The sequence below is a fragment of the Geotrypetes seraphini genome, chromosome 10, assembly GCF_902459505.1.
Source record: "Geotrypetes seraphini chromosome 10, aGeoSer1.1, whole genome shotgun sequence".
Lineage (NCBI taxonomy): Eukaryota > Metazoa > Chordata > Amphibia > Gymnophiona > Dermophiidae > Geotrypetes > Geotrypetes seraphini.
This window is the reverse complement of record NC_047093.1, coordinates 24,931,846-24,958,628: the sequence shown is the minus strand read 5'-3', so window position 1 is coordinate 24,958,628 and position 26,783 is coordinate 24,931,846. Positions and strand designations below refer to the sequence as shown.

Here is a 26,783-nt window from a genome sequence, read left to right as displayed (position 1 = left end):
TCACAGCCCCGGACCCTTCCCTTCCCGTCTAACCCCCCCCAAAAAAAACTCCCCCTCCCCTCAGCGCAGAAGTCGACTGAAGCCGAGAAACGTGGAAAGAAAGAGTGGGGGGGGGGAGAAAAAAAGAGGAACAAGACCAGGAAGAAAGCAACAACAAAAATCCCCACAAAATGTAACTCCTTCAAAATATCAACAAAATTATCATATCCGCACGACGCCTGCGCCGCCTAGGACCCTGCGGCAGCGGGATTGGTGCGTTGGCTCTGACGTCATCCCCACGCCCACCCAGCCACGCGCCCTCGCCGGGCCCCCTCTAGGCCGCCGTCGGCCGCTGGAAAGGGCTCGGAGGCGTTCCCGAGGTCGTAGGTCACAGCGCTAGCTCAACCGAGGGGGAGAACGGAAGGCAACGAGGGAAGCGAAAAGTACAGCGAGTCAAACGCTGACTTTAAAATATGTCAAAACTCGCCGCTTTCTAATTGAATGCTGATCAGGGTTTGTTTTGGGGTTTTTTTTGGTGCTCACTGTTCTAGGCCGCACTTTCCGATTCCTCCCCTCTTCTCTTCAAGGAATGGGATATTCCGCGCAGAGTGCAAAGGTGACCGGAAGTCGCTGATTCCACATGCGGGCGCTGCGTGCGAGGCGGACGGCGAGACGGTTTTGTTAGCTACCGAGACTACCCCGGCAAGCGCCCGAGTCTGGTAACCGCCGCGCCCTCGTTTTGGCTGCGCGTGCTCCTGGTGCCCGGGAGCGAGGATGCCGCTGGCTGCCGGGACCCCGCGTAAAAGAACGAAGGCGAAGAAGAAAGGGGAGAGCGGCAGGAGAGAGGACCCAGGCCGGCAGGAGGAAGAGCAGAGGGCGAAGCACCTGCAGCTACTGTCCCAGAAGGGCGAGGTGGAGAAGTACCTGGAGGATCTGGTGTTCGGTACCGAGGACGACCTGGTGGGAAGGCTTGTCGGAGGCCTGGATGTAAGCGGGGTGGATTGATATGATGATTATTATTTGGTTTGCATCAGTCGGATCTTGACCCACTTCCATCGAGGAATATAGGAAAGCGCTGTCTCCTCTGATAGCAAAACATTTTATGAGCCTCGCCGGAGAAACAGCCTCAACGCTTCAGGGTTACAGGGCAGTTTAAAAAAAAAAGTCAAGCTGACGTCTTAGAACATTGCTGACGATCCTCGTAGTCACAATAGTGTTCTCGGCAGCAGGTGTCATCACACGGACGCCCTGGCCTTCAGCTGGGGCTTCTCTGTACTATTACTTCATGGTAATAGTATTGTTGGAGTATGACTGTGGTACCACCATTGATAAGATACTATTGTGTAGACTTCTTGGATGCGTTTGATTGGTGGTCTATCAAGTTCTAATGCAAACTGAGATATGACTTACCAGCAGGGGTTTAGCCAGCTCAACAATTTAGTGGGTGCCCAGGGGTGGACTGGCAGGGGGGCAACATATACATCCCTCTCACCCCCCCCCAGGGGTGGACTGGAAGGGGGGCAACATATACATCCCTCTCACCCCCCCAGGGGTGGACTGGAAGGGGGGCAACATATGCATTTCTCTCCCCCCCTCACTTCATGCTAAACATACCTTTGCTCGTGGGGATGCCAAGGCCCTGCCACTCAAATAAATGCAGTGCCTTAGCTACTACTTTCTTCCTAGCCCTGCTTCATTTATCAGCAGTGTACCTTCAACTTCCAACTCCAGGACTCCCCAAGCCTGCTCAGTTTGAGCATGTGTGAGAAGCCTTGGTGTTGGCAGCTGAAGGAATGCTGACAACTTCTACACTGTGGGGTAGGGGAGTGGCTCAGACACTATTTATTTGGCTGGCAGGGCGTCAGTATCCCTATCAGTCGTTAAAAGAGGTGCTGCAGTTCCGAAAAGGGCCTGAGCCCAAAGTTGGGGGGAGAGGTACTTATGGGGTTTCTTTTGCGTTATGATGATTGGGACCTATTCTGCTTTAACTACTATTCTGCTATTTGGGGCCACCATAGGCAGATGTCTAGTCAGCTTAATGGTTAAGCCAGCCTTGATTTCTAGAATTGGAAGACAGTAAGGTTTGCTTATACTCCTAAGCCCTGAACAAAAACTACTGTAGAATAATTGAGAGATGCTTTCATGTATATGTAATATTGGTGTTAATTCACTGATTTTAGGTTGACGAATTGAACGACGTAGATCATGTTAACTCCAGTGGCTCGGAAGGGGAGAGGGAAACAGAAGACAGTGCACCTCCTGTTAAGAAGCCTGCATGGGTGGATGAAGAGGATGAAGCTGAAGAACTGTAAGCTGTGATAATTAAAGGGACATGCATAGAAATTTGAGATATTGAAAATGTATTCATTCTGGCAGCATTCTGTAAAAGGGTCTGTCAAATTCAGACTATGTCTATGCCTGCCACCTCCATTATATGCAAATCTCACTCATGCATATTCATTAGGGTTATCCTGAAAACCCGATTGGTTGGTGGTCCTCCAGGACAGGGTTGGGAACCACTGGTCTAGGCAACAGATGATAAGGGTGTTGATAAGGATGTTAGTAGTGTGCTCAGAGAGGAAGGGTCAGATTTGGTGATATTATAGAGAAAGAAATGACAGGTTTTGGTGGTATGGTGGATTTGTCAGAGAAAGAGAGGCGTCAAAGATGACCCCAAGGTTGTGAACTGACGAGACAGGGAGGATGAGTGTTATCCATTGAGAGAGAGAATGTGGGGAGAGGAGAGAGATGTTTAGATGGAAGGATAAGTAGCTCAATCTTGGCCATGTTAAGTTTTAAGTGGTGGAAAGGCAGGCTGAGAGATGGGCCTGGACTCTTGTAGAGAGGTAGATCTGTGAGTCATCAGCATAGAGGTGATATTGAAAACCATGGGAGGAGGCAACAGCGGTGAGCAGCATATTCCAGTAGCTTGGATAAGAAGGGGAGGAGGGAGATGGGGCGATAGTTGGAAGGGCAGGTAAGGGTCTTCTGTTTCAAGATTTGTTGGTAGGGGTTTTCTTGAATTCACAGACCTGTGGCCTGGACATCCAAAGTGGTGGTTATGACTGATATTTTATTTTGCCCTGTCTTCAAATTCAAGATGCATTAGCAACACAGAGAGGTTATTTTGGCAAGTTTCAAAAGATCTGGGGACCATTAGCAGATTTCTGTAATGAATGAAATCATTTTCCCATAATAAAAATCTTATTAAGAAGGGAGGGGGGGTGGGTTTCATTTTATTTAATTTATCTCATAAATTATTTGTCATTATTTTTAGTATAATTGTTATGTGTATTGGGAGGGGAGGGAAAGGAGGGGTTTAAATTTTAATAACAATTATACATATTAGGTAATACATATTTCAGTTATTATTGTTCATAAATACAGAATAATATATTGTATTTACAGTGGTACATGTAAGGAATTCAAGTGTATGTTTTATGAGATCGTTTTAAATTTCTATGTTACACTTGTGGATGTATGAAAATGAATAAAAAATTTAAACAAAAAAAAAAGATGTTTTTGTTTCTTAGAATTGATATGACCCACCGATTTCGAAAGGATTTTATGAAAAGTGATGCAGAGAAGAAACTTCCCAGAGAGAAACTGCAACGCAGACTTCAAGAACAGTAAGTAATCTGTACCTTCACTGTCTATCGTCCCCACCGAGTCCCAACCACCAGAGGTGGTTTAATTCTCCTCTTAGAACATCTGGCAGTATTAGGCTGCAGTTTATTTTTTGGTACAGTTAAAAGGAGTTGAAATATGATAAGTAGCAAAAGTTAGGGGTGTTTTTACTAAGTTGCGGTAAAAAGTGAGCTTTTCTCACCTGGTAAGGCTGGTTTAACAACATCTGTAAAAAAGGCTTGTATTGATGGCTATGCACTAACATTAGTATTTGTCATAGTGACCCCCAGGAAACACTGAGGTCTTTTTCTCCGTGTTAGGAACCTGCCTTAGTGAGTCTCTGATAACGCTATTTATATTTGAATATTTTTAGGTGTTTATATTTTTTTTGATATTCTGCTTGTATTGCATTATTTTTTTATGCACTAACATTGCCATAGAACACAACCATTTTGTCACATTACCATGTGTGCACTAGAGGTCTGCACGGGAACGGGGATCGCGGGCATCCCGCAGGAATCCCCCCCTTAACCCACGGGACTCCCACGGGGACCCCCCTCTAGCCAACGGGACTCCCTCGGGGATGGAAGGCTTTGGAATCAGGGTTCATCCATATAATATAATGGACACATCAGCCTTAGTAAAAGAGGGGGTTTATAAGTTAATTACCTGAACAGAAAACAAAAAAGGGTTCCACTAAAGAGATTCAACAAGGAAAACAGCAGCGCAAACACAAAAGAAAATGTGGAATTGATGATCCTGTCAGAAGTAATTGCTGTTTTTTTATGGGGACGGGTGGGGATGGAGGTAATTCCTTGCGGGGATGGGTGGGGACGGAGAGGATCCTGGTGGGGACAGAGAGGATCCTGGTGGGGACGGGTGGGGACAGAGAGGATCCTGGCGGGGACGGGCGAGGATGGGTGGGATTTCTGTCCCTGCGCAACTCTTTAGTGTGCACTTACTATTACCCCCTCCCTTTATTTTTTTTTAATAGTTGGTAAAAGCTCTTGCAGTATTTGTGTGCGCAGCTAACCAGTTAGTGCATGGTAATGTAGCTGCACTAACTGGTTAGCACACTCTCCAATCCTTGAAATGCCCCTTCAGGAAAAAAAAAATTTTTAGCGTGCAGGTAGCACATGCACATTTGGCAGTTACTGCAGGATGCTTGAACGTGTCCCATGACAATCCATTGTAAGCTGTGTTAGGTGCATATCAATGCTTAATGCAGCTTAGTAAAAGTGGCACTTAGGGCTCCTTTTACTAAGGTGCGCTAGCGTTTTTAGCGCACGCACAAGATTAGTGTGTGCTAGCTGAAAAATTACCACCTGCTTAAAAGGAAGCAGTAGCGGCTAGCGTGCGGTGCAATTTAGCGTGCGCTATTCCGTGTGTTAAGGCCCTAACGCACCTTTGTAAAAGGAGCCCTTAGTTTCTATTATAATATATTTTATCATAATATAATAATATATTTTATCATATATTTTGTCCTTTACATTTTTGAATTACCATCATTTGACTTACCACCTCCTCCTTTTAGGTTTCAGAGAGCTATGGGGGGAACACCATCATGGGCAGAGAGGAAGAAAAAGAAAGCTGGTAAGTGCAACAAATGTAAAATTATATTTCTGAGTTATCTCAGAGAATGAAGGAGGAGCATTGGCAAACTTTTGAAGTAATGCAAGCATTTATTTTGATTTACAATAGGAGGGAACAGGGTTCCTATAAAACTAGATTATAATTAAGGGATTCTCTTGTATTTATGATAGTTTAATTCTATTCCTGTTTGTTGATTCTTGAAGAAAGCGAGGAGGAGGACGATGAGGATGATTTCTTACGCAAGACTGGGAATTTGCTTTCTGCTTCTGACTCTCTACCTAAAGGTATTTTGCAGGTGAGCTAATCCAACTTAACCAGCAACAAGTCTTAATCTCAGTAGCTTTTGAAATAAAAAATTAAAACCTTTAAACATTCAAGTGATACATTTGTTTTACTGGTGTTTAATTTGAATGTTTACATATAAAAACATCTTTTGATAATCTGTCCCAGTGATGATACACATTTAAGTGTGCCTTGGGCCCTGAGCTGTGTCCATACCATGTCATTTTCTCATGTTATAATCCACCGACTGTATGCACATATAAGTTTTTTATCCCAAGATATTTTCAATAGTATACTTCAAATCTCTTAGGACATATTGTTTTAAATCTTAAAAGTTTTCTTTAGAGGCTTCAGCGGTGCCACTTGGTGCTCAATTGTTTTTATTGCACTAAGATTTAAACACCCACCTCATCATAAGCCTTGATAACTTTTTATATTTTTTTACATTATATGCCAAGCATGTTTCAAAAACTTTTTTATAAACTTATCAATTAATTGGAATGACTTATCTTAAGAATTTGTGTCCTTTGACTGTTGTGTCCGAAAAGAGCTAAGGCAGATGGTGGTTCATGGCAGGAGTAGGGGAAGTCCTTGATAAAGCCGTCTTTTTTGGCTTTATCACAAGCCTCAAACACTTATGATTTTATATTTAAATCTTTTTATTAATGTATAAAAAGGGGCAATATTCTGTGCAATTGTTTATAAATCACAAAGAGCCTCCCTTTTCTATCTGATTTTAGTACAATCTTTCCAAAGATTCAGTTGCCTTTGTTTTTACATCATCTGGGAAGTTAAATGGATTGTCTTTCAGACAGGGGTGTAGAACAGAACCTAAACTGTGTAGTAGATGAACAGGATAGTGTGATAGTGCCTGATATACTGTGTACGAAGAATGTATATAAAGACTTTACTGAATTGTTTAATTGTGATCTTTGATTTAATATGTCAGCTTATCAGTCATACTTATATCCATGTTTTTGTTGTCAGATGAAGAACTGTTTGAATGCTAATCATGAACGGCCTTCAGAAGCAAGGCTGACGACTGTACAGTTCCATCCTTCTGCACAAGTGGTCATGACTGCTGGACTGGACCAGTCTCTCTCTCTCTTTCAGGTAAATGACAGTTTGCGTTTACAGTTTGCTTTATAATATACAAAATCTCTATTTCCGAGTTACTAAACAAACTACTGTGTTTTCCTTCTTTTTCACTGATTTGCTCATAGGTTGATGGTAATTTGAATCCAAAGATCCAGAGCATCCACCTAGAACGGTTTCCAGTTTATAAGGCTCGTTTTACTGCAGATGGAGAGCATGTTATAGCCACAGGCATACGCAATAAAATGTTTTATGTGTATGATATGATGGGTGGAGACATTCTTCCTGTCAGCAAAATACCAGGTAGGGGAGAAGGTACAGCCTGGCCTTTAGTTGAGTTATAAAGTGTACTGGGGTGCTGATATATGCTTAAATAGGGTTGAGTTATGAGCTAGAGAATGACATGGGAGCAAATTTGTCCCCATCCCCGCAGGATCTATCTCCATCCATGTCCCGTTTCTGTGTGTTCTGTCCCTGCCCCATCCCTGCAAACCCTGTTCTCATCTGCCCAAGCCTCAAACACTTTAAAATCATAAGTAGCAACATTCTAGAGCTCAAATTGTGATGTCATAATGCCTCATTCCACCAATGCCTAAGCTCCTTCCTCATCTGCATAAGCCTCAAACACTTTAGAATCATAAGTAGCAACATTCTAGAGCTCAGACTGTGATGTCATAATGCCTCATTCCACCAATGCCTAAGCTCCGTCCTCATCTGCCCAAGCCTCAAACACTTTAAAATCATGTGTTTGAGGCTTGTGCAGATGAGGACAGAGCTTGTGGGGAGAGGACAAGGATATAAATAGATCCCACAGGGACAAACTTTTTCTCCAAGTCATTCTCTGTTATGAGGTACAGTGACCCTTTCAGCCCCTCATGCAATCTTGGCTTTGTGATGATCATTCCAGTTATTAATAACTGGGGTTAAGAGAAAAAAACTCATCTTAATAGTAGCCCACTTCTCCAAGTCTCACTGCATAAAATGGGACCTGTGTTAAAATAGCACGAGTTAGGGGTGTTATTCATTAACATGGTCTACTATTAAGATGTGTTATTTTACTAATAATCCCTGTTACTAGTAACTTGGGTCTCACTACATTAAATGGGACCTGTACTAAAATAGCACCTTAGTAGGATAATAACACTCCTTAAAAGTAGTAGTAAACAAGTCCTATTCCCTCCCCCTTAAAGGATTATGGCCTAAGTGGGTTGAGTGACTGATCCAGGATCCCAAGGAACCACAATGGGAATTGAGCAGGGCTTTCCTGGTTCTCAGCCACTGTGCTAACCATTAGGCCAGTTCTCCATTCCGGCTTCTTCTCCTGCCTTGGAGCTTTCATATGTCTCCCTTTTCGCTGCTCAGCCATCGTGGTAGCTGATTGAAAGTCATTGACAGCAATTTCTCTCAGAACCCGGTACAGGTGGGCACCAAATTCAGTTACTGGAATCTCTTGGGTCACAAACAACATTGGTAACGTGAAAATACAGTCGCAAACACCACTAGTTTCACTTTGATGTTTCTTCATATATTGGCACCGACAAGGAGTTCTCTTTAGCCATTTTATAATCAACTAGTCTTTAAGCCCGTTACATTAACGGGTGTTAGAATAGAGTGTCTGTCTGTGTTTCTTTAATCTCTCTCTCCTTGGCTGCTGTCTGTGTCCTTCTGTCTCCACCCCTCCCCCCGAGTAAAGCTGTCTGCTCCCAGCACACACCTCTCACCCAAAGCAGCCCCCTTTCCCTCTCCCTATCTCTCCATGGCCTCTTCTGTCTCCCCCCAGCACACCCCTCCCCCAAAGCAGCCCCCTTTCCCTGTCTCTACATGGCCCCTTCTGTCTGCCCCCAGAGCAAAACTGTCTGTCCCCAGCACACCTACCCCCCAAAGCATCCCCTTTTCCCTCTCTCTCCCTGGCCCCTTCTATCTCCCCCTAGCATACCCCTCCCCCAAAGCAGCCCCCTTTCCTTCTCCCTGTCTCTCCATGGCCCCTTCTGTCTTCCCCCCAGAGTAAAACTGTCTGTCCCCATTACACCTCCCTCCAAAGCAGCCCCCTTTCCCTATCTCTCCATGGCCCCTTTCCCTCTCGCCCCCTGAATTAATCCCCCTGCTTACCTGGCCTGCTCCTCTTCAAAGCAGGCCGCGATTGTGGTGGCCGGCCCCAGCGAACTTCGCAGGCCGCTCCCCAACCCGGAAGCATGCTCCCCCCGACGCGATCCCATGTGTCAGAGGGAACGTGCCACCGAGGCCGGAAAGCAGCCCGCGAGGCCCGCCAAAGCCGGCCACGATCGCAGGCTGCCCCGAAGAGGAGGATCAGCGGCAGCGACAGCAGCGGTGAGCGAGGGCGGGAGGTATGGTCCAGCTTGGTGAGGTGAGGGCGGGAGGTCTGCTGAGCTTCCTTCGGGTTGGTGAAGGCGGGAGGAGGGGAGTGGCCAGAGTGATCATTGGCCGGGTTCTAAAATGGAACACGGCCACGGATCACACACCACAGCCGCAGTAATCACGCTTTTTTAAAAGCGCATGCGCCACTAACCTTTTATTATATAGGATTGTGCATTTCTTCTGGAATAGTAATTGGAAAGTGTATTTCTAGAGGGGCCAAGATCCTTTTTGCTTAAATATTTTTTGTCAAAAAGTTTGATGGTTCAGAGGGGATTGATGTGATGGTATACTGTGTGTGACATTTACTTTATAAAACTTGTTTCTTTAAGGGTTGGAGGAAAGGTTCATCAAGAAGTTTGAAATCTCTCCAGATGGGTTATTTCTGCTTCTCCTTGGAACTTCTGGATATTTGCACTTGTTGTCAATGAAGGTAACACATTATTTGCAATATTTAACTGCTCAGTCCAAAAGTGCTTGGTAATAAAAAAAATCACATAAAAATTGAAACATTTAAAAACACACAATTAGGTCAACAAACATATGTATAAATCCTAGATCAACTGATCAAAATTAATCCTTTAAAAATAGATTGTACAGTACTGAACCTAATTCTTGTGTACCTGTTGCAATAAAGTGTTTTTTTAAACTCTCTTAAATTCACCACAATTTTGTAGTCCATTCCAACATTGTGGGCCTACAACTTTAAATATAGAAAAACAATATTCATTTAAATTGACAGATTTATAAGTTGGTATTTCTAAGAAATTCTGATTGGAAGATCTGAGCATTCTAGATTTGTAATATCACAACAATTATAGGCAAAACCAAATTATTTGTTCATTTTTATTCTGTCGCAATGTGCCTCCTTCCTTTTCCCATTGAGTTCATTGATGTACAGAATAAAAGCCTTGCATTCTAAAAAGGAACGTTATTACCACTGTAGAGAGACAAATAGATTTGGGTGGATTTTATTTGATGCTTGAAAACTGCTCCAAAAGGGAATGAAAATCTTCCTCCTTTCATAACTGCCTCTCCTGGCCCTTTTCCTGATGATCTGAAGCAGAATGGTAAATTAACCTCCCCAGCATCTGATCCCCTGCCATCTGACATTGTTACTTTTTTGTTTTAGTTCTGTTTAATCAGTTCCTAATGCTGGCAGTGATATGATTATTGAGTGCCGGTATAACTAAAAATGCTCAATTAAGAAGTAATTACTGTCTAGGCTTTCTCAGGAAAAAAATTCTGCATGTTCTTGCCTGCTCTGGACTATGATTGTAAAATAGTAATGTTTGTTTTAATGTGGTTTCTATTTCCTAATTTGATGATTAATATTTTGGAATATTGCCTTGTTTTTATTTGATAGTTCACAGCCTAAAGTTTACTAACCCGAGTGGCATAAATATTCAATATAACACAATATACTATATTCCACTCAATCGGAGAGGTGCATAGAACATTCCTGCATTACTATACAGTCTCTTTTCTACTCTGGGAAAAAGGCCTCAGAATTGGAGCCTATGCACAGTCCTGTCATAGACTGAGATAGTCAGCGTAGTTTATTGCTCCATGCTCCAGTCATCAGCCAAAAAAACCTGATTTATTTCTTTACTGTTTTTCTTTTTTTCTTTATTTAAGATTTATTTTAGTATTTGTAATTTTTAAGAATTTTGGCCTCTAAAGTGTCATTCAATATTTTTCAAAGGTTGCCAGAAATGCACTTATCCATTGATTTTTGAAAAATAAATTTTTGATAAATCAATGGATAAGTGCATTTCTGGCAACCCTTGAAAAACGTTGAATGATACTTTAGAGGACAAAATTCTTAAAAATTAAAAATACTAAAATAAATCTTAAATAAAGAAAAAACAGTAAAGAAATAAATCAGGTTTTTTGGCCGAGAGTGACATTAGACAATCCTTGCTATAAGAATGCCAAACTTGTTGGGTAAATTAATGATTGAGTCATATAAATTCTGTAGCGGCTTTGATGTGGTGTATGTATGGGAAAGAGGGTGTCCAACGGGGACTAATTTGAAATGCTGCTTCTACGTTCCTCCCTCCTTATTCGCGGTTTCAACTATTTGCGGTTTTTAGCGTGTTGGCTCCTCCCCCAAATTACATCATACAAGCCACCAACACCTATTCCAAATCAAGTAAAGGAGTGCATACCTGCCTTTGCAAAGGGGAGGGCTAAAGCCTCATTTCCAACTGGCCAAGTGCAACCGGGGCTCATCTCCACCGGGACCCTCGCACGCCAGGTGGCGGCTGCCGCTGCCCCCAGTCATTGGCCAAGACTGTCACTTGAGCGCCACTGGAATTTGGGTCCGAGGCTCTGAGGAGAGGAGACGGACTGGATGCGAGGGGGACCCGGAGGTAAGAGCGGCGGCAGCTTGGTGGGGTGTGAGGGGTTGGAGCGATGCAACAGAGTTGGTGGTGGGCTTCTCTCTCTCTCTGTAGACGGGGTCAGAGTTAAGGAGAGAGACCCGAGCAAGTGAGGGGAGGAGGCGAATAACATTCTCATATGTTGTTCGCAGTTTTATCATATTCTCGAGTGTTTTTAACAGAAAACTGTGAATAATATGAGAAAGTTATTCGTGTTTTTTCCGTATTCGCGGCTATGTTCCGCCCATAACCACTGCAAATACAGAGGGAGGAGTGTTATTAGCATGTGATTACATCATATGTGAGCTCAGCCTCCTTGAAGGGAAAGTACTGGGCAGTAATGAAGTCAGCATTAGTTGTTCCAGCTTTTATTTTTTTGTTCTTCTCCTGAAATGTTTGAACAAATGAGATGTTTAATATTCTAGACGAAGGAGTATATAGCGAGCATGAAAATTAACGGAAAGGCAATTGGGGCAGTTTTCTCTCCAGATAGCAGCAAAATCTATACAAACTCAGGTAAGATCCTAAACTGCCCCGGTTTCCTCCCATTCTCCCATCTATTGCCAATTTCTGATGCCAGGCTTTCCCCCATGCTTAGCTGTATGGCGAGAGCTGCATTTCAGAGCTGGTTCTCATGTTCTACCTCTAACCCCATTCCTTATTTTGCAAACAAACCTACCAGTTTGTTGCTTTTAAATCTTAAAACTCTGGCTGTCCTCTGTCAAAACTCTGATGATTTTGACAGCGTATCCAGTGGCGTAGTAAGGGTGAGCGGCACCCCTGCCGCAAGTGCCCCCCCTTCCCTTTCCCCATATCTTTTTAACTTCTCTAGTGTGAGCAGCATGCCCACGTTGGTATCGGCTCACCCTTTAACGTCACTTCCTAGGTGTGGGTCCCAGAAGTGACGTCAGAGCGCAGGTGCCAACGCGGGCTGCATCCTCATGCTGGGGAAGTAAAAAAGGTACGGGGGTACCGCGTCCTTAGGAAGACCACCCCCCACCACCACCTTACTATGCCACTGAGTTTATCCATACGTTTCTTGAAACTTTTTTTGTCACGTGCATATATCTGAATTTTTTTGGTAACCCATTCTGAGCTCCCGGGAGGACAGGATAGAAATCAAAATAAATAAATGTATGTATGTCTAGATTATATGGTCCCTACTTATTGGAGTTTACCTTCTTTTTATGTTATCTCTACAGCACTGCATGAGTTTATTAGCACAAAAGAGAGTATAAATGATAGAAGTAGGTTCCCCCCCCACACAAAAAATTTCCTTATTGAAGTATTTTGCTGATTTTGGACTTCACCTTTTTTGTTCCTTTGAGCTATAAAGCATCAAAATTTTTCAGCACTTGCCTAAAATTTTAGGGATCAAAGTAAGGTTCAGTTTGGACAATCTGCCAGGATATTTGGGCTTATCTGTAAGATTCTGCATGTCCAAATACACGAGGTCATCGTACCTTGGTTTGAAGGCAGACACGCGGTATAAGTGCTTGAATGGCAAGTTAAGAGAGTTTATCTTCCATAATATGGTTCTCTCATCTTTTTGTACAGATGAGTTCAGAATATTCAGCCTTTTTTTTTCCATTTCTTTATTCATTTTTTAAAAAAGCTTACAATAAGTGTAACATCATTATCATTATATTATAGAATATAGGTATTGGCTGAAAAGTTATATTTTTAATGATATATGAAAGTTAATCAAGTGTATATTTATAAGTTTGAATGATTTTTCTTATACAGTTGTTGTAATATGTAAAAATGAATAAAGAATAAAAAAAAACCCCATCACCATTAAAACCCCATTATCACCATTAAACTCAAGGAAAATCCCTTTCTACCAAATTCTTTCAGTTTCCATAAAGGGAAGATAGGTTTATGTTAAGTGGCTCAGCAAGCTATGTTTGCCCCCATAATCTCGACATACAGGAAGGGACATAAAGATGTAACAGTTCCCTAAGATAATTTGAGAGTCGTCTGTAGATATTTTTAAACCAGAGTAATATTAAATTTCACACACTGTGTACCATATATACTCGAATATAAACCAAGGTTATGGGGCCAAAAAAAGGCCCAAAAATGGGGGTCTTGGTTTATATTTAGGTCAACTAGCGGCTTTGTACGGGTGACCTTCCTTTGCTCCTGCCTGTGCAGAGCCGCTAGCTGATTGGCTGCTGCGAGTTCTCGTGGTCCCGCAAGAACTTGCAGCAGCCAATTAGCTAGCGGCTCTGTGAAGGAAGGTCGCTCCTGCCGTGATTCACCATTGGAGCACCAGGGATACTTAAGGTACATGGGGGAGGCGGGAGGGAGATAAAAATAATTAGAATTGGCTGGGACATGAGGCGGGAGGGATTCCTCTTGTCTCAGCCACCGCTGGACCATCAGGTCTCATGGCAGGCCCAGTGGAGGCCTGCAAGGCATCAGGAGGGAGGGGGGAAAGGGTACAGAACCTAGCAGGGAGGGAGGGGGGCTGGGTGCAGAGAGGGGCAGGGGAGGGACTGAGTGAGGGAGTTGGATGCAGAACAGCGAGGGGGAACAGGATGCAGAGCCTGGCAAGACACTGCACTTGAATATTAAACCCCTTTTTCGGAGAAAAAAGGTTTCCTCGGTTTATATTTGTGTATATATGGTAGGTTGTCCATCCATCTTGGATCTATAGCTACTGTGACTGTCATAATTTTAGTAAGGTATCTGTGAAGTACAAATTTTATTCTTGATGAATATTGGAAAAAGATGATAGAAGAAATATTAGGGAATTGTGTGTTTGTTAACCTGAAGCTGGATGGCATCTATGATGGATAATATGGCAGATACACAGTCTAATAATTTCTCCTATGTTATTTAATCTCGAATATCTAATATCAAGTGCTTGGAAATTTTCTTTTTTGCTTTATGGTATACTCTCTTAATAATAATAATAATTTTATTTCTTATATACCGCTAAACCCTAAGTTCAAAGCGGTTTACAATGAGAGTCGTGCCGAGAGAGAATGCAGTGTTTACAGTAGGAGACATATGTTTACAACAAGATACATATGTTTGGAACAGGATATAAGATACAAGCTTTGGAACCAGAAATCTAGGATACATAAGCTTTAGAACAAGATATCTAAGATACATAGGCTTGGAACATGGTACATCTGAATGGGGCAGTTTGCAAGGAGATGCGGTAATGAGAGTACAACTGGTTAGGGCGGCTGTTCATGTCATATCGCCCATTTGTGGGAAAAACCAGAGCTGTAAGATGATGCAAACATATTTGTAATCATTCAGATGAAGGTGACGTCTACATTTGGGATGTGAAAAGCAGACAGTGTTTGAACAGATTCACAGATGAAGGCTGTTTGCATGGAACTTGCATTGCACTCTCTAAGAACGGGCAGTACTTGGCATGTGGGTAAGTGAAAGTAAGCCACATCACTGCTATTTAAGAAGGTTAATTCAAATAAATGTCAGTCATTTAAGAATTCAACGCATCGGAGCGTATGTGAATTTATATCTATTTGTCTATAATCTATAGCTATTTCTAAGTTGAAATAGGGACATAGCCAGTCTTCTGATTTTAGGGATGGACGGCTACGAAGTCCTTGTCTTTTTCTCCCCCCCCCCCCCCTTCTCCGGCGTGTTAAAAACATTAAGATTCCCCTCCTATTCAAAGAAGTTCATTTTGTTATTCAGGCATCCAGCTAGGCTGAGAGCTGCATTTTGGACTGCCCATCATATATATCGCAGAAAACCATTAAGTAGCACTGCATTTTTATAACTCATTTTTAGACTTGCCATTTAATTTAGCCTTACACCATGACATCTGTAATTGTGTTGATACCCTCTGTATTTTTCCAGATGGGAGAAAGATTTTTCATTCGGTTTGAACAAAAGCAGATTTAAATGTCCTATACGTATTTAGTTTTAGCCTTACTGCAAAGCCTTTTAACCCTTCCAATACTTAACATGGAATTATGGATTTGACAGTGTCTGACCTTGGTTGAATTCTCATGAGAAACAGAAGACTTAATAGGTTTTGCAAGGCTACTGTTGCACCCCACCAACATGGCATCGGGGTACCTTGGTTTGCGAGCATAATTCATTCCAGAAGCATGCTCGTAAACCAAAGTGCTCATATATCAAAGCGAGTTTCCCCATTGGAAGTAAACTCAGATGATTCATTCCACGTCCAAAAGCAGACACCCCCCTCCCCCCGAGGCCACTGGTACTGCTGGCTTCCACACCACTCTGGGAACTGGCTTCTCTCTCCCTGCGCCACATCTCAAAAACAGCACCTTCTCCCCCACTCGAGGCCATTGGCGCTGCTTGCGTCACCCTTCACCTTACTCTGGGAACTGGCTTCTCTCCCCCCGCAGCCCACCCCCAAACCCTTACCTGCAGCGGACACCGGCACGTGCCAACCCACAGGACATACGTGTGCCGGTGCTGAAAGAGCCTGCCGTGAATTCTGTGCTGGGCTGCTGCGGGACCTTGAGCATGCACAGATACTCAAGGTCCCACAGCAGCCCAGCATATAATTAACGGCAGGCTCTTTCAGCATCGGCACATATATGTCCTGTGGGTTGGCATGTGCCGGTGTCCACTGCAGGTAAGGATTTAGGGTTGGGGGGGGGAAGAAGCTGGTTCCCGGGGGTGGTGTGGTGTGACATCATTGCTTATCGAGTCAACGCTTGGTTTGTGAGTTAGTTTGCTCGAGTGTTTTGCTCGTCTCGCAAAACACTCGCAAACCGTGTTACTTGCAAACCGAGGTTTGACTGTAGTTTGGGAGGAGGACTGGATGTGATATATTAAGGCATATCATATCATAATTAAATATTTAATCTCAACTTGATCAAGGATCTTTTTACAAAATTCCCTTACCCTCTTCCCTCTTGTAATTCTCCCTCACTTTCCTCCCCGCCCCTTCCACTCCATGCTTACCTTCCTAGGAGTCAAAACTTGGAATGGCCTTATAGAAAAGACCAGAACTGAATCTTGCCACATCATCTTCTGAAGAAAACTGAAAAACCATCTGTTCGATACTTAATCTCCTTTACCCTCTCTTCTCTCCCTTTCCCTTCCTCCTCTCTCCCCTCTTTTATTCTCCCCTTCCTCTCACCTCTTACCTATCCACCTCCTCTCTTTCTTTCCCCTCTTACCTCTCTTTACAGTCGCCTTGAGCCTGTATAGGTATGAGCGACACATAAATAGAAGATTAGATTAGATTTTACCTATCGTATCGTATCGTAGATTTATCCTATCGTATCTTATGTCTATTATTATTATGTGAGAACACCTCTATTTTATGTAATTTTTTCTTTCTCTCCACTTATATTGTACACTGCTCAGTTTTATAATGAGCGGTATATCAAAATTAAACTTGAAATTTGAATGTCAAATGTGGATATATGTGATGGTTCTGTCAGTGATCTACATTTGCATTAAATAACAAGAAGCTTGACAAATGAAATATAATCCATTTGCATTTTCTTTGTGTCTCTCACCTCCCAGATCAAGCTCTGGTGTTGTGAACGTGTACTCACACGATATCTGTCTTCGTGAATCCTGTCCTAAACCGGTGAAAGCTATAATGAACTTGGTTACAGCTGCTTCCTCACTGGCTTTCAATTCGACCACAGAAATTCTTGCCGTGGCTTCTAACGCAGCTGATGATGCCGTCAAATTGGTATGCGATCCCTGCCCCCGACTGTTGTTGCAGGGTGGAGCCTTAGGGAAATAAGAGTATAATTGGTTTTGGTCAGTGCTAAACACGAGGGGCATGCTTATTTTTTTTACCAAATTCTCAATTTCCCTAAAGGTAATTATTGCATTTATATCATGTGTGAGTTAGAGTCCAAGGGTATGCTGCCTTTTGACCATTATGCTCAAATCAACTCCTATAATTCAAAACAAAATCTATGAATGAGCACTGTGTAAACTCTGCCTTTTTCTAACTGGCGATTTAAAGATCAATTACATTAAATGAACTGCCTGATATATAGATCATAAGAGGTCCTATGATCTGTTTTTTCAGCACACTATGATAAGTTCATTCTTCAGTAATAGTAAAGTATTCTAAGGGAAGTTTTAAGTGACATTATGTAAGAAAACTATAGTTTGTTTATTTGAGGAGAGAGTATTAACCCTTAATGGTCTTTGGGTACATATGTGTGTGTGTATATATATATATATATGTAAATGTGTGTGTGTGTGTATATATATATGTATGTGTATGTATATATATATATATATATATATATATATATATGTGTGTGTGTGTGTGTGTATGTATGTATATATATATATGCATGTATATATATATGTATGTATGTATGTATATATATGTATGTATATGTATTTGTATAAAAGTATCCAGATGGGAATGTTTTAAAATGCTTTGGGGAGGCCTGCCAGTTCAGCTGATCGGGGATTCCCTTTCTGTGATCAGCACAGCGGCCGTGTCTATTTGAAATGTAGGCCAGCATTGTTGTGGCCCTAGGGAGACACCTGAGGCCGCTTAAGCTTGCCCAAGGACACTTTCAGGCGAATCCAAGCCCAGCCTTGTCCGAGCTTAAGTGTCCTTAGGTGTCTCCCTGAACCCTACAATAGGCAGCCTGCCTCAGGGTTGTTTTTTAAACATGCATTCCGATTGGCTGCCAGATGGCAGTAGGCTGACTACTGCCTCCTACAATCCATCCATGATCCACTGAATTTTTTCTCTGTTGTTTTGTGTGTGTTGCTGTTTCCTTCTTGCCTATTTATTTCTGCACTTCATAAACCATTAAAAAAAATGCAAACACAGAGAAATATTTTATTTGTGTTTAAATGCAGTTGTTATGCATCATCAAACCTGAATGACAAAAGATGAGGTCCAGATGTGTCCTGTGGAAGGATTTCTTGGGTTTTGGGATGTAAGGTGCTGACAGGATTTTCCTTTTCACCGATAGGTACACATCCCGTCATTTCATGTGTTCTCAAACTTCCCAGTGTTCAGAAGGAAGACCATTTACCTTGCACAGTGTATGGATTTCTCTCCAAGAAGTGGCTTTTTCTCTATAGCAACCAACAAAGGCAAAGCTTTGCTGTACAGGTAGGATTGGTGTACCTGAAAATGAATGTAAGGAAGGAGTTTGGGCATGGATCCTGTTTTGGTCTAAGGCACATGGGTGGGATGAGTACCATATTTTCACCCATATACCGTGCACCCGTGTAAAACGCGCACACGGGTATAGCGCGTGGGGAACACAAATTTATGTAAAAAAAATTTAATATAGCGCGCACACTCATATACCGGGCATGCAAAAACCTCCTCCCGCCTACTCCGAACCGGCATCCCCCCTCCCCCCCGCTCGCTTACCCGCGTTTTACAAGTTTTTTTTTTTCAATCCGATCCGGCATCCCCCCTGCGAACCGGCATCCTCCCCACCCACACACCCCCTGCTCGCGTCACCCCGAGATTATCTCGGAGAGAGCGAGACCAGAAGGCTTTGAGCATGCGGAAATGCTCAAAGCCTAGTCCAGCCCGGCGCAGGAAGAAGGAGGATCTCTCCTGCACTGCACCGCCCAGCCCAAACCAACGAGGGAGGATCTTCGGGCACTTGCACTGGCATGTCCTGTGCATTGGTGCCGGTGCCCAATCGGGTAAGATGTTTTGCGGTGCTGGGGGGGATGTAGGATCGCGGGGGAGGGGGGGGTGACGTGAGCGGGGGGGGAGGATGCCGGTTCGCAGGGGGGATGCCGATCGGATTGGAAAAAAAAAAGTTGTAAAACGCGCTCACGCGTATAACGCGCAAGGTTATGCACGGTTTGTAAAATCGTGTATAACGCGTGCGTTATATGCGTGAAAATACGCTAACTTTCTAACAGTTCTGCTTCTTAGCTATTGTGGGTCATCTGCTTGAATTTGTTAATTCTGAGGTTCAGGAACACATAAGATCACCATAAATTCAAAGTGCAAAAGCATGTCTACACCAATGGTAGACAAACAAAAAAGGCACACGAGATGTCTATAACAACCAGCAGTTATGTTTATTTGCAGAAAAGTCCCAATATAATTAATTGGCTTGGAAACAAACCTTACAAGGCTCGTCTAGGATACCAGAATGCCTTCCTCAGGGGGCAAACATTGAACCTAGTGTATTGTTCAATGTGATTATGGTCACTGGAACTACTGATTAAAATCACTGAAAAGTAATTCTTGTTGACGTTATGCACAGCAGCTCTGAAGACGTCAATAAGAATTACGTTTCCGTAATCAGTTGATTTTAATCGGTAGTCCCGGTAACCATAATCGGTACTCATGTTGAACACTACACTAGGGTCAATGTTTGCCCCCTGAGGAAGGCATTCCAGATTGCCAAAATTGCTATCCTAGACAGGACTTGTAAGATTTGTTTCCAAGCCAAGTAATTATATTGAGACTTTTTTTTTTCTTTTCAAATAAACGTAACTACTGGTTGTTTTATTGAGGCAAGGTTTCTTCTTTTTTCTGTTTGGCTCCTTTACACCAATGGTAGAGCCGGGATCGCTATTTGGTAAGGCCCAAGGTTAACATGGGTTGGGTCAAGGCAATGTACAGATGTTGTCTTCTTCTGTTCCTGGTCCATACTACTGCTACTAACTGGGCCTGATACTAAAGTAGAGGGACCATGGTTAGCCAAAACCTGCTGTGGCCTTGGTCTACATATATAATTTTTTGTGTGTGTGTGGGGGGGGAGGGGAGGGAGAGAAACTGGATGTTTCCAGGCGTTCCTTTTCTGCTTACTGCTCAAGTCAGTGTCGGGCTTGGCACCATGCATCTTCATTCACAATTAACTGGAAATTTCATCCCTTCTAATTTATGACAGCGGTAGTTTTTGGCTAGAGGTCAAGTCCCAGGGCTCCTTCTGGAACGGGGGTGGGCAACCACAGTTTTTGAGGGTTGCAGCTCAATCAGGTTTTTAAGATTTCTGCAAAGAATATGCATGAAATTGATTTGCATGTACTGCTTCCATTGTATGCAAATATATCTTAGGAATTTTCATTGTGGAAATATTGAAAACCTGACTGGGTTATGGTCCTCAAGGACCATAGTTGCCCACCTCTGTTCTACAACCTACAGTTTTGGACCATAAATCCAGCCACCAGGTGTTGCTATTGCATAAGGGTTATTCTTCCCTCATGGCTTAACTGCATGTAAAATCCCAGCTGAGCTGGGCATCAAACTCAGGGCTTCCACATTAAAGGGCACAGTATTACCATTCACCTACCAGGTCTTTCTCTCTCTCATCTCCTCCATTTACGAAGCAAAAACTACTGAAAAGGCTCTTTAGCATTGATTCTTCCTGACTAATTGGTAAATGAACAGGAACTATTTTTTAATTTCAGCTTTTACTAAAGGAAAGCTTCCTTTTTCTCTCAGGCTAAAACACTACTCTGACTTCTAGCAATGCGACTGCTGTGTAAGGTAAGCTATGTATGACAACTCACGTCTTCAACAATCACAGTACATTGTGACAAAATGCTCTTTGCTGTGAGACTTTGATTATATTCTAGGTTCTTAAGGTAATATTTTGGCATGGCGTGACCCTCTGTTGATGTTCATTAAATAACTGAAGTGTATTACCAGCTAGATCTAACTAAATGGAAATAAACATGGAAATATGGATCTACATTTTTTTGTTCCTTATGCAATAACTGCATATAATGGGGGTGATTGTAAAAGAAACCACCTGCTTGTAGGTTTAGGTAGCAGGAAAGTGTTTAAATGACCTCTCATAGAATACGGAGTAGTGGAAAAGCACAGCCCATGAGTTGATGATATATACTTGGCTGGTGATTGTGGGCAGAGCACCCAGGTACACATGTAAATTATAGAATATTATCACGTATTTTCATACGTACTTGCATCTAAGGTCTCCTTTTATCAAGCCGCGCTAGAGGGGTTAATTAACGCGCGTGACTTTTAATCACGCGCTGGCCAAAAACTACCGCCTGCTCAAGAGGAGGCGGTAGCGGCTAGCGCGGCCGGCGGTTTAACGCGCGCTATTACACGTGTTTAAACCGCTGGCGCGGCTTGATAAAAGGAGCCCTGAGTTTGAGAGTTAAATGATCGTGTCTTGATGTACGGCATATGTCTGTGGTCATTTTCGCCAACTTTTCTATATTGAACAGGCTTAAAATTCACCACCACTGCCTATACTGGGCAAGACAACACAATCCAACATTTATTTATATACTGCAAATACCTCAAAAAAAGTTCATTTCGGTTTAACATCAATAAGAAGTGGAGACAATGTCCAGAATGACAATCTTAAAATCAACTTTGGATCATCTTTTGTTTTATTGTCCCTATATTTTGGCCTTTTGGAATTCCATCTGGGATCAAGTAAATTGTTTATTGGAAAATCATGTAGCACTATCTTATGATACAATACTATTTGGAACAGCTATGAGAAAAAAGAGTCAAATATCGTCTTTTAACAATAAACTTTTATTAATCGTGACTGGAGTCGCTATTCAACATATCACCAACAATTGGAAGGATTGCAGTAAACTTAATTTCACCTTTTGGTGGAATTCATTATGTCATATGTTCAAAATGGAAAGATCAATAGCTATACAAAAAGGAAATTATAAGACATTTAATAAAATATGGGGGCCGTTGACTTCTTTTTGTGATGATTAAACACCATTTTATATCTTGAAATATACACCGTAAATAGTAGAGAGGGGAAAGGGATCTCTTACGATTGTGTTATTTAATAACAATAAGAGGGAGGGGGGGTTGGGTCTTGGGTTTTTATATATACAACTGTTGTATTTATTGATAGATTTATAAGTGATGTTTACAGGAATTTGTATGGTTTTAATTGTACACTTGTTGAAAGATTAAAAATGAATAAAGATATTAAAAAAAAAAAAAAATCAATATTGAATTTATTGCTTCTTTAACATTTCATTTAATTTATTTAAAAATTTTTAATTCACCTTTAACCAAGGCGACTTACAAGTTTCCAGGCACAATAAAATTGCAAAGTAAAATGTTTCCATACAGAATAAAATCACAAAATAAAAAGACATACATTAAGTAGAGGAAAATACAGAGTTACAATAGTTTATTTGCTTAGTCACTGTTCTTGAGAACCATCGTTCTTCACTTTAATAAACCATTTTACCTGTTCAAACCTAATTCAAAGCCTTCTTAAAACTTTTATAGTTATTCTCTGAAGTCATATGTTCAGATACATTTTTCCACAGTTTTGCAGCTTGTAGAGGTAAACAATCTGACATACTTTATTCCTTTAATCTCTGGAAATTGAAATGCAGAATTCTGATTTAAACCATGCAATCCTACTTCAGACTAGATTGTCAAGAGAGACATATAAGATGGTGCTTCTCCTTGATATATTTAAACCGTATTCTGGCTTCTACAAGAAGCCAAAGAAGCTTCATCAAATATGGTGTAATTCTTTTTTTCCCAATTCTTTATTCATTTTTAAAAACTTACAATAAGTGTAACAGCATATATAACATTTTAAACTCGGATGCAACACTTAATATTCTGTTAAAATCCATATCAGAATTTATCCCCCCACCCCTCTAATCAATAACATTCTTTAAATTCAAGAAAACCTACTATAAACCCCATTCCTATATACCTTACTTTAATAATCAAATCAAAAAAAACTCCCCCTCCCCCCCCCCCACCTTGGACATGCATATTTAAGGGGAAAAATAATATTCAATCATTACAATATTTTGTTAATGGCTCCCAAATATGTCTCTCTTTTCTCAATCCAAAAATCAGCTGAACTTCAGTATTTTGTAGACTTTGCAATTTACGAAAAATAGATTGTGGACAATCCAAATAAATGATGTTACAATAATCAATCACTGACAAAAACAAAGACTGGACTAATATTCAAAAATAATGTTCAAAGTACTTTCTAATTCTTCTCAACATCCAGAATAATTTTTATCTGTAAATTGACATGAGGTTCCAGTGATAGATTACCATCAAAATGTACACCCCAAATCGTAATTACTTGTGATAGAATTATCCTAATTGTGGTGAACATTGCAGCACAGGACAGAACATTTTTACTACCATGTTCTATATAGGGGGGTTGATTCTTCACCCCTGCAGATGCCAGTTAACAATGGTGTTGATTTATTTTGGTTTTGTATTTCTTTTTCCCTCTAGATTTTTTTTTTAGATAAAAGATTACACTTGGAACATCTTGATTCATCCTCAAGTATATTTTCTTGTTAAGGAATATGTTCTACTGAAGTGAAACATTGAAAATTTTTATATTTTTGGTTTTTAGGAATTCATTAAACACACTGAAGATCAGTGACCATATAGAATGCAGGTATTTTTATTTTTCTTCAGAACCACGGATACTGTTAAAATTAACTGATCTGTTTGGAAAGCAGGTTCTCTTAAGGACATGTAGGACACGAAATTCTCCTGTATGGGTGACGTCACTGGCAGAGCTTGGCACAGGAAGCAGTTCCCCAGTATCCTTTTGGGTGGGCTCACCATGCACGCCTATTCTTGCCTGGATGTTGAGAGGTTGACACCATCTTCCTTGAACCTGCTTGATAATGTCTCACAGGTCTTGCTAGCCAACAAGAAGGATTCAACTAAATGGGTATATGTGACCCTGGGCAAGTCACTCAATCCTCCATTGCCCCAGGAACGTTAGATAGATTGTGAGCCCACTGGGACAAATAGGGAAAATGCTTGAGTATCTGATTATATACCACCTATCAAGGTTACCTAGGCGGTTTACAAATACCTAAATAAATAAAATAAATGGAGGAGGTTTACCTTCTGGTGTGAGGACAAGACCATAGATCCCTTTATATGCTCTACATAAAAATTGCTTGAATGCCTCAAGACCAGCTCTCAAGACCAGCCGTCTAAGAGTATACCTTGACCTTTGGTTTCTTTATATGGGGCTTGCTGCTTATGAAACCTCCATCATGAGATATCAATGTTCTTATCCAGCTGCTGAAAGTTTCTTTTCAAGTTTCAAGTTTATTTAAAATTTCTTATGCTGCCCAATCAACCTTCTAGGCGGTGTAGAAAATCATAAAAACATACTATAGCTAAAATACAAATTTAAGCTGTCAAAGCATCCCCAAACCGTAACAATAACTTACGAAGTCTTTTGTTGAAACCAAAGACAAATAGGAACAAACGGTAAAAAGGCAAGAACTACAATAGTCAAAGTAAAAGAAAACAATTAGGGAAAAAAACAATAGGAGGGACTGCTATAAATAATGTTGAACTCAATTGCCCTTAAAAGGACAGTTAGGTCTCGAAGGCATCAAGAAAGAGAAATGTCTATAGCTTCGTCTTCCTTTTTCGTGGCAGTTACTGAGCTCCAGGCTCTACTGACCTGCCTTATGCTATGTTTTTTTTTTTATATTAGATTGTGTGCACCCATCCAAAGTTCCTTTCCAAGGTTATATCAAGAGTTCCAACTTTTAACCTGGCAATAGTCCTTCCAACCTTTTTTTTCCCCCTAAGCCAGGGGAAGGCAATTCCGGTCCTCGAGAGCTGAAGCCAGGTCAAGTTTTCAGGCTATCCACAATAAATATGCATGAGATTGATTTGCATCTCAAGGAGGCAGTGCATGCAAATCCATCTCGTACATATTCATTGTGGATATCCTGAAAACCTGACCTGAGTCGAGGACCGGAATTGACTACCCCTGCCCTAAACCATATAAGCATAAAGGTGAAAGTGCATCGCACACTTTGGATTACAAGAGAGCCTCGGTCTTCTATCTGGAGTGGACTGAAACCTACAGAAAGCTCATCCAACGTTTTGTTTTGACTCGGATGGAATAGGAGCTGCTGTTGACAAACAGATTGCTTTTCCTTCTGTTAGGCCCATGCTGGGTATCCGGAGCAGTGTGTCACAAAATTTTTAAGCTGCGGCACATTAATCTCAGGGCTGCGGCTGGAGGGCACCTGACAATTGCATGGATATCAATACGATGACATCACATGCATGTGTGACATCATCATGTTGACGTCCATGCATGCGCAGATGTCCTCCAGCCGCGGCCCTGAGCCTACTATTAGAGAATGACAAGGTGACAAAATTAATCACCGTTCCCGTCCCCGCGGATAACCGTGGGAAACCATCTTCATGTCATTCTTTAAGGAGAGAGGGAAGAATCAGAGAATGAATGGCCACAACCACTGACCCGCAAGCTTTGCTTTGAAGAATGCTCGTGTAGAAGGACTGAGGTTGAGATAGACACTACAGAATCCAAGTTTCCAAGTTTAATTCAGTTTTGATTAATCGCTTTATCTTAATTCAAAGCGATGTACATTATAAAAATTACAATATAACATAGTAATACATTGAAGATTGTTGACTGAACTTAAGACAAAATGACAATACTAGAAACATATGGGAAAGAAATGGGCAAGAAGTTACAATATAAAAATAAAGATGGGGATAACATTTAGGGAAGGTACATGAGGAAGGGGTAAAGCTTGATCTTGAAATTGATTTATGATGAAATTATTGTTAATTTATAAAGGCATCATTAAATAGAAAGGTTTTCAGGTTACTTTTGAATTTCTCTAGATTGACTTCTTGTCTCAGGTGGTAAGGTAAAGAATTCCAGGTTTGGGGCGCAGTAACGGAAAAAATATATTGGCGTCTTGTGTTTATGATTTTAAGGGACGGAATTGTCAGTAGAAGTTGGTCGGTAGATCTTAATGTTCTATTCGTGGTGTAAGGGATTAATGATTTATATATGAAAGCCGGAGTTTTAAAAGAAAGAGATTTGAAAGTAAGCAAGCTGAGTTTATATATGATTCTGTGAGTAACGGGAAGCCAATGGGCTTCCTTAAGAAGTGGAGTGACATGGTCGAATTTTTTGGCTTTAAAGATAAGCTTGACCGAAGTATTCTGTATGATCTGTAATCGTTTGATTTCATTTTGAGCTATGCCTTTAAAGAGTGCATTACAGTAATCTATTTTGGATATAACGAGAGAGTGGATGAGAATATTAAGTGAATTATTGTTAAGGAATTGTGAAACAGAACGGATTTGACGAAGCCTAAAGAAAGATGACTTAATAACATTGCTGATATGGTTATGAAAGGAAAGTTTACGGTCAAAGATGACGCCTAATATTTTAATATTATCTACCTCTTGTATAGGATGATCCTTAATGGCAATAGGAAATTTAAGCTTTGGGTTATCTTTCCAGGGAAACAATAGTACATTAGTCTTATTAATGTTTAATGCGAGTCTATTATTGTTTAGCCAAAGATGTATTTTTTCTAATTTTGCATTGATCTCAGATGTATCTAAAGGGTTATCAATATCGATAGGATGTAAAAGTTGTATGTCGTCAGCATAAGCGAAGACATTAAAGCCGATTGATTGGCATAAAGTTAATAGTGGAGCGAGAAATATATTAAATAATAGTGGAGACAGTATGGAGC

The 26,783-nt window shown here is 41.4% G+C and overlaps 1 protein-coding gene across 3 annotated transcripts; it reads left to right on the top strand.

Moving 5' to 3' along the window:
- Positions 1-357: 357 nt before the first annotated feature.
- UTP18 (UTP18 small subunit processome component) lies at positions 358-25,402 on the top strand. 3 transcript variants are annotated; one of them, XM_033962252.1, is made up of 14 exons: positions 358-966; positions 2,160-2,287; positions 3,513-3,608; positions 5,141-5,199; positions 5,403-5,494; positions 6,469-6,594; positions 6,705-6,879; positions 9,282-9,382; positions 11,759-11,849; positions 14,610-14,733; positions 16,833-17,007; positions 18,269-18,411; positions 20,722-20,766; positions 23,506-23,611. In XM_033962252.1, the coding sequence occupies exons 1-13, from the start codon at positions 754-756 to the stop codon at positions 20,744-20,746; spliced, it is 1,548 nt and encodes a 515-aa protein (XP_033818143.1). In that variant the 5' UTR covers positions 358-753; the 3' UTR covers positions 20,747-20,766; positions 23,506-23,611. The 3 variants fall into 3 exon arrangements, with proteins under 3 accessions (XP_033818143.1, XP_033818142.1, XP_033818141.1); XM_033962251.1 differs by lacking the exon at positions 23,506-23,611 and adding an exon at positions 23,630-25,402 and having other exon boundaries at positions 359-966; XM_033962250.1 differs by lacking the exon at positions 23,506-23,611 and adding an exon at positions 21,474-21,714 and having other exon boundaries at positions 359-966.
- Positions 25,403-26,783: the final 1,381 nt, after the last annotated feature.

Coding starts and splice junctions, on each gene's coding strand:
- UTP18 (XM_033962251.1), top strand. CDS start 754: ATGCCGCTGGCTGCCGGGACCCCGCGTAAAAGAACGAAGGCGAAGAAG. Junction 6,595..6,704: donor AGTCTCTCTCTCTCTTTCAG/GTAAATGACAGT, acceptor ATTTGCTCATAG/GTTGATGGTAATTTGAATCC. Junction 6,880..9,281: donor TCCTGTCAGCAAAATACCAG/GTAGGGGAGAAG, acceptor TGTTTCTTTAAG/GGTTGGAGGAAAGGTTCATC.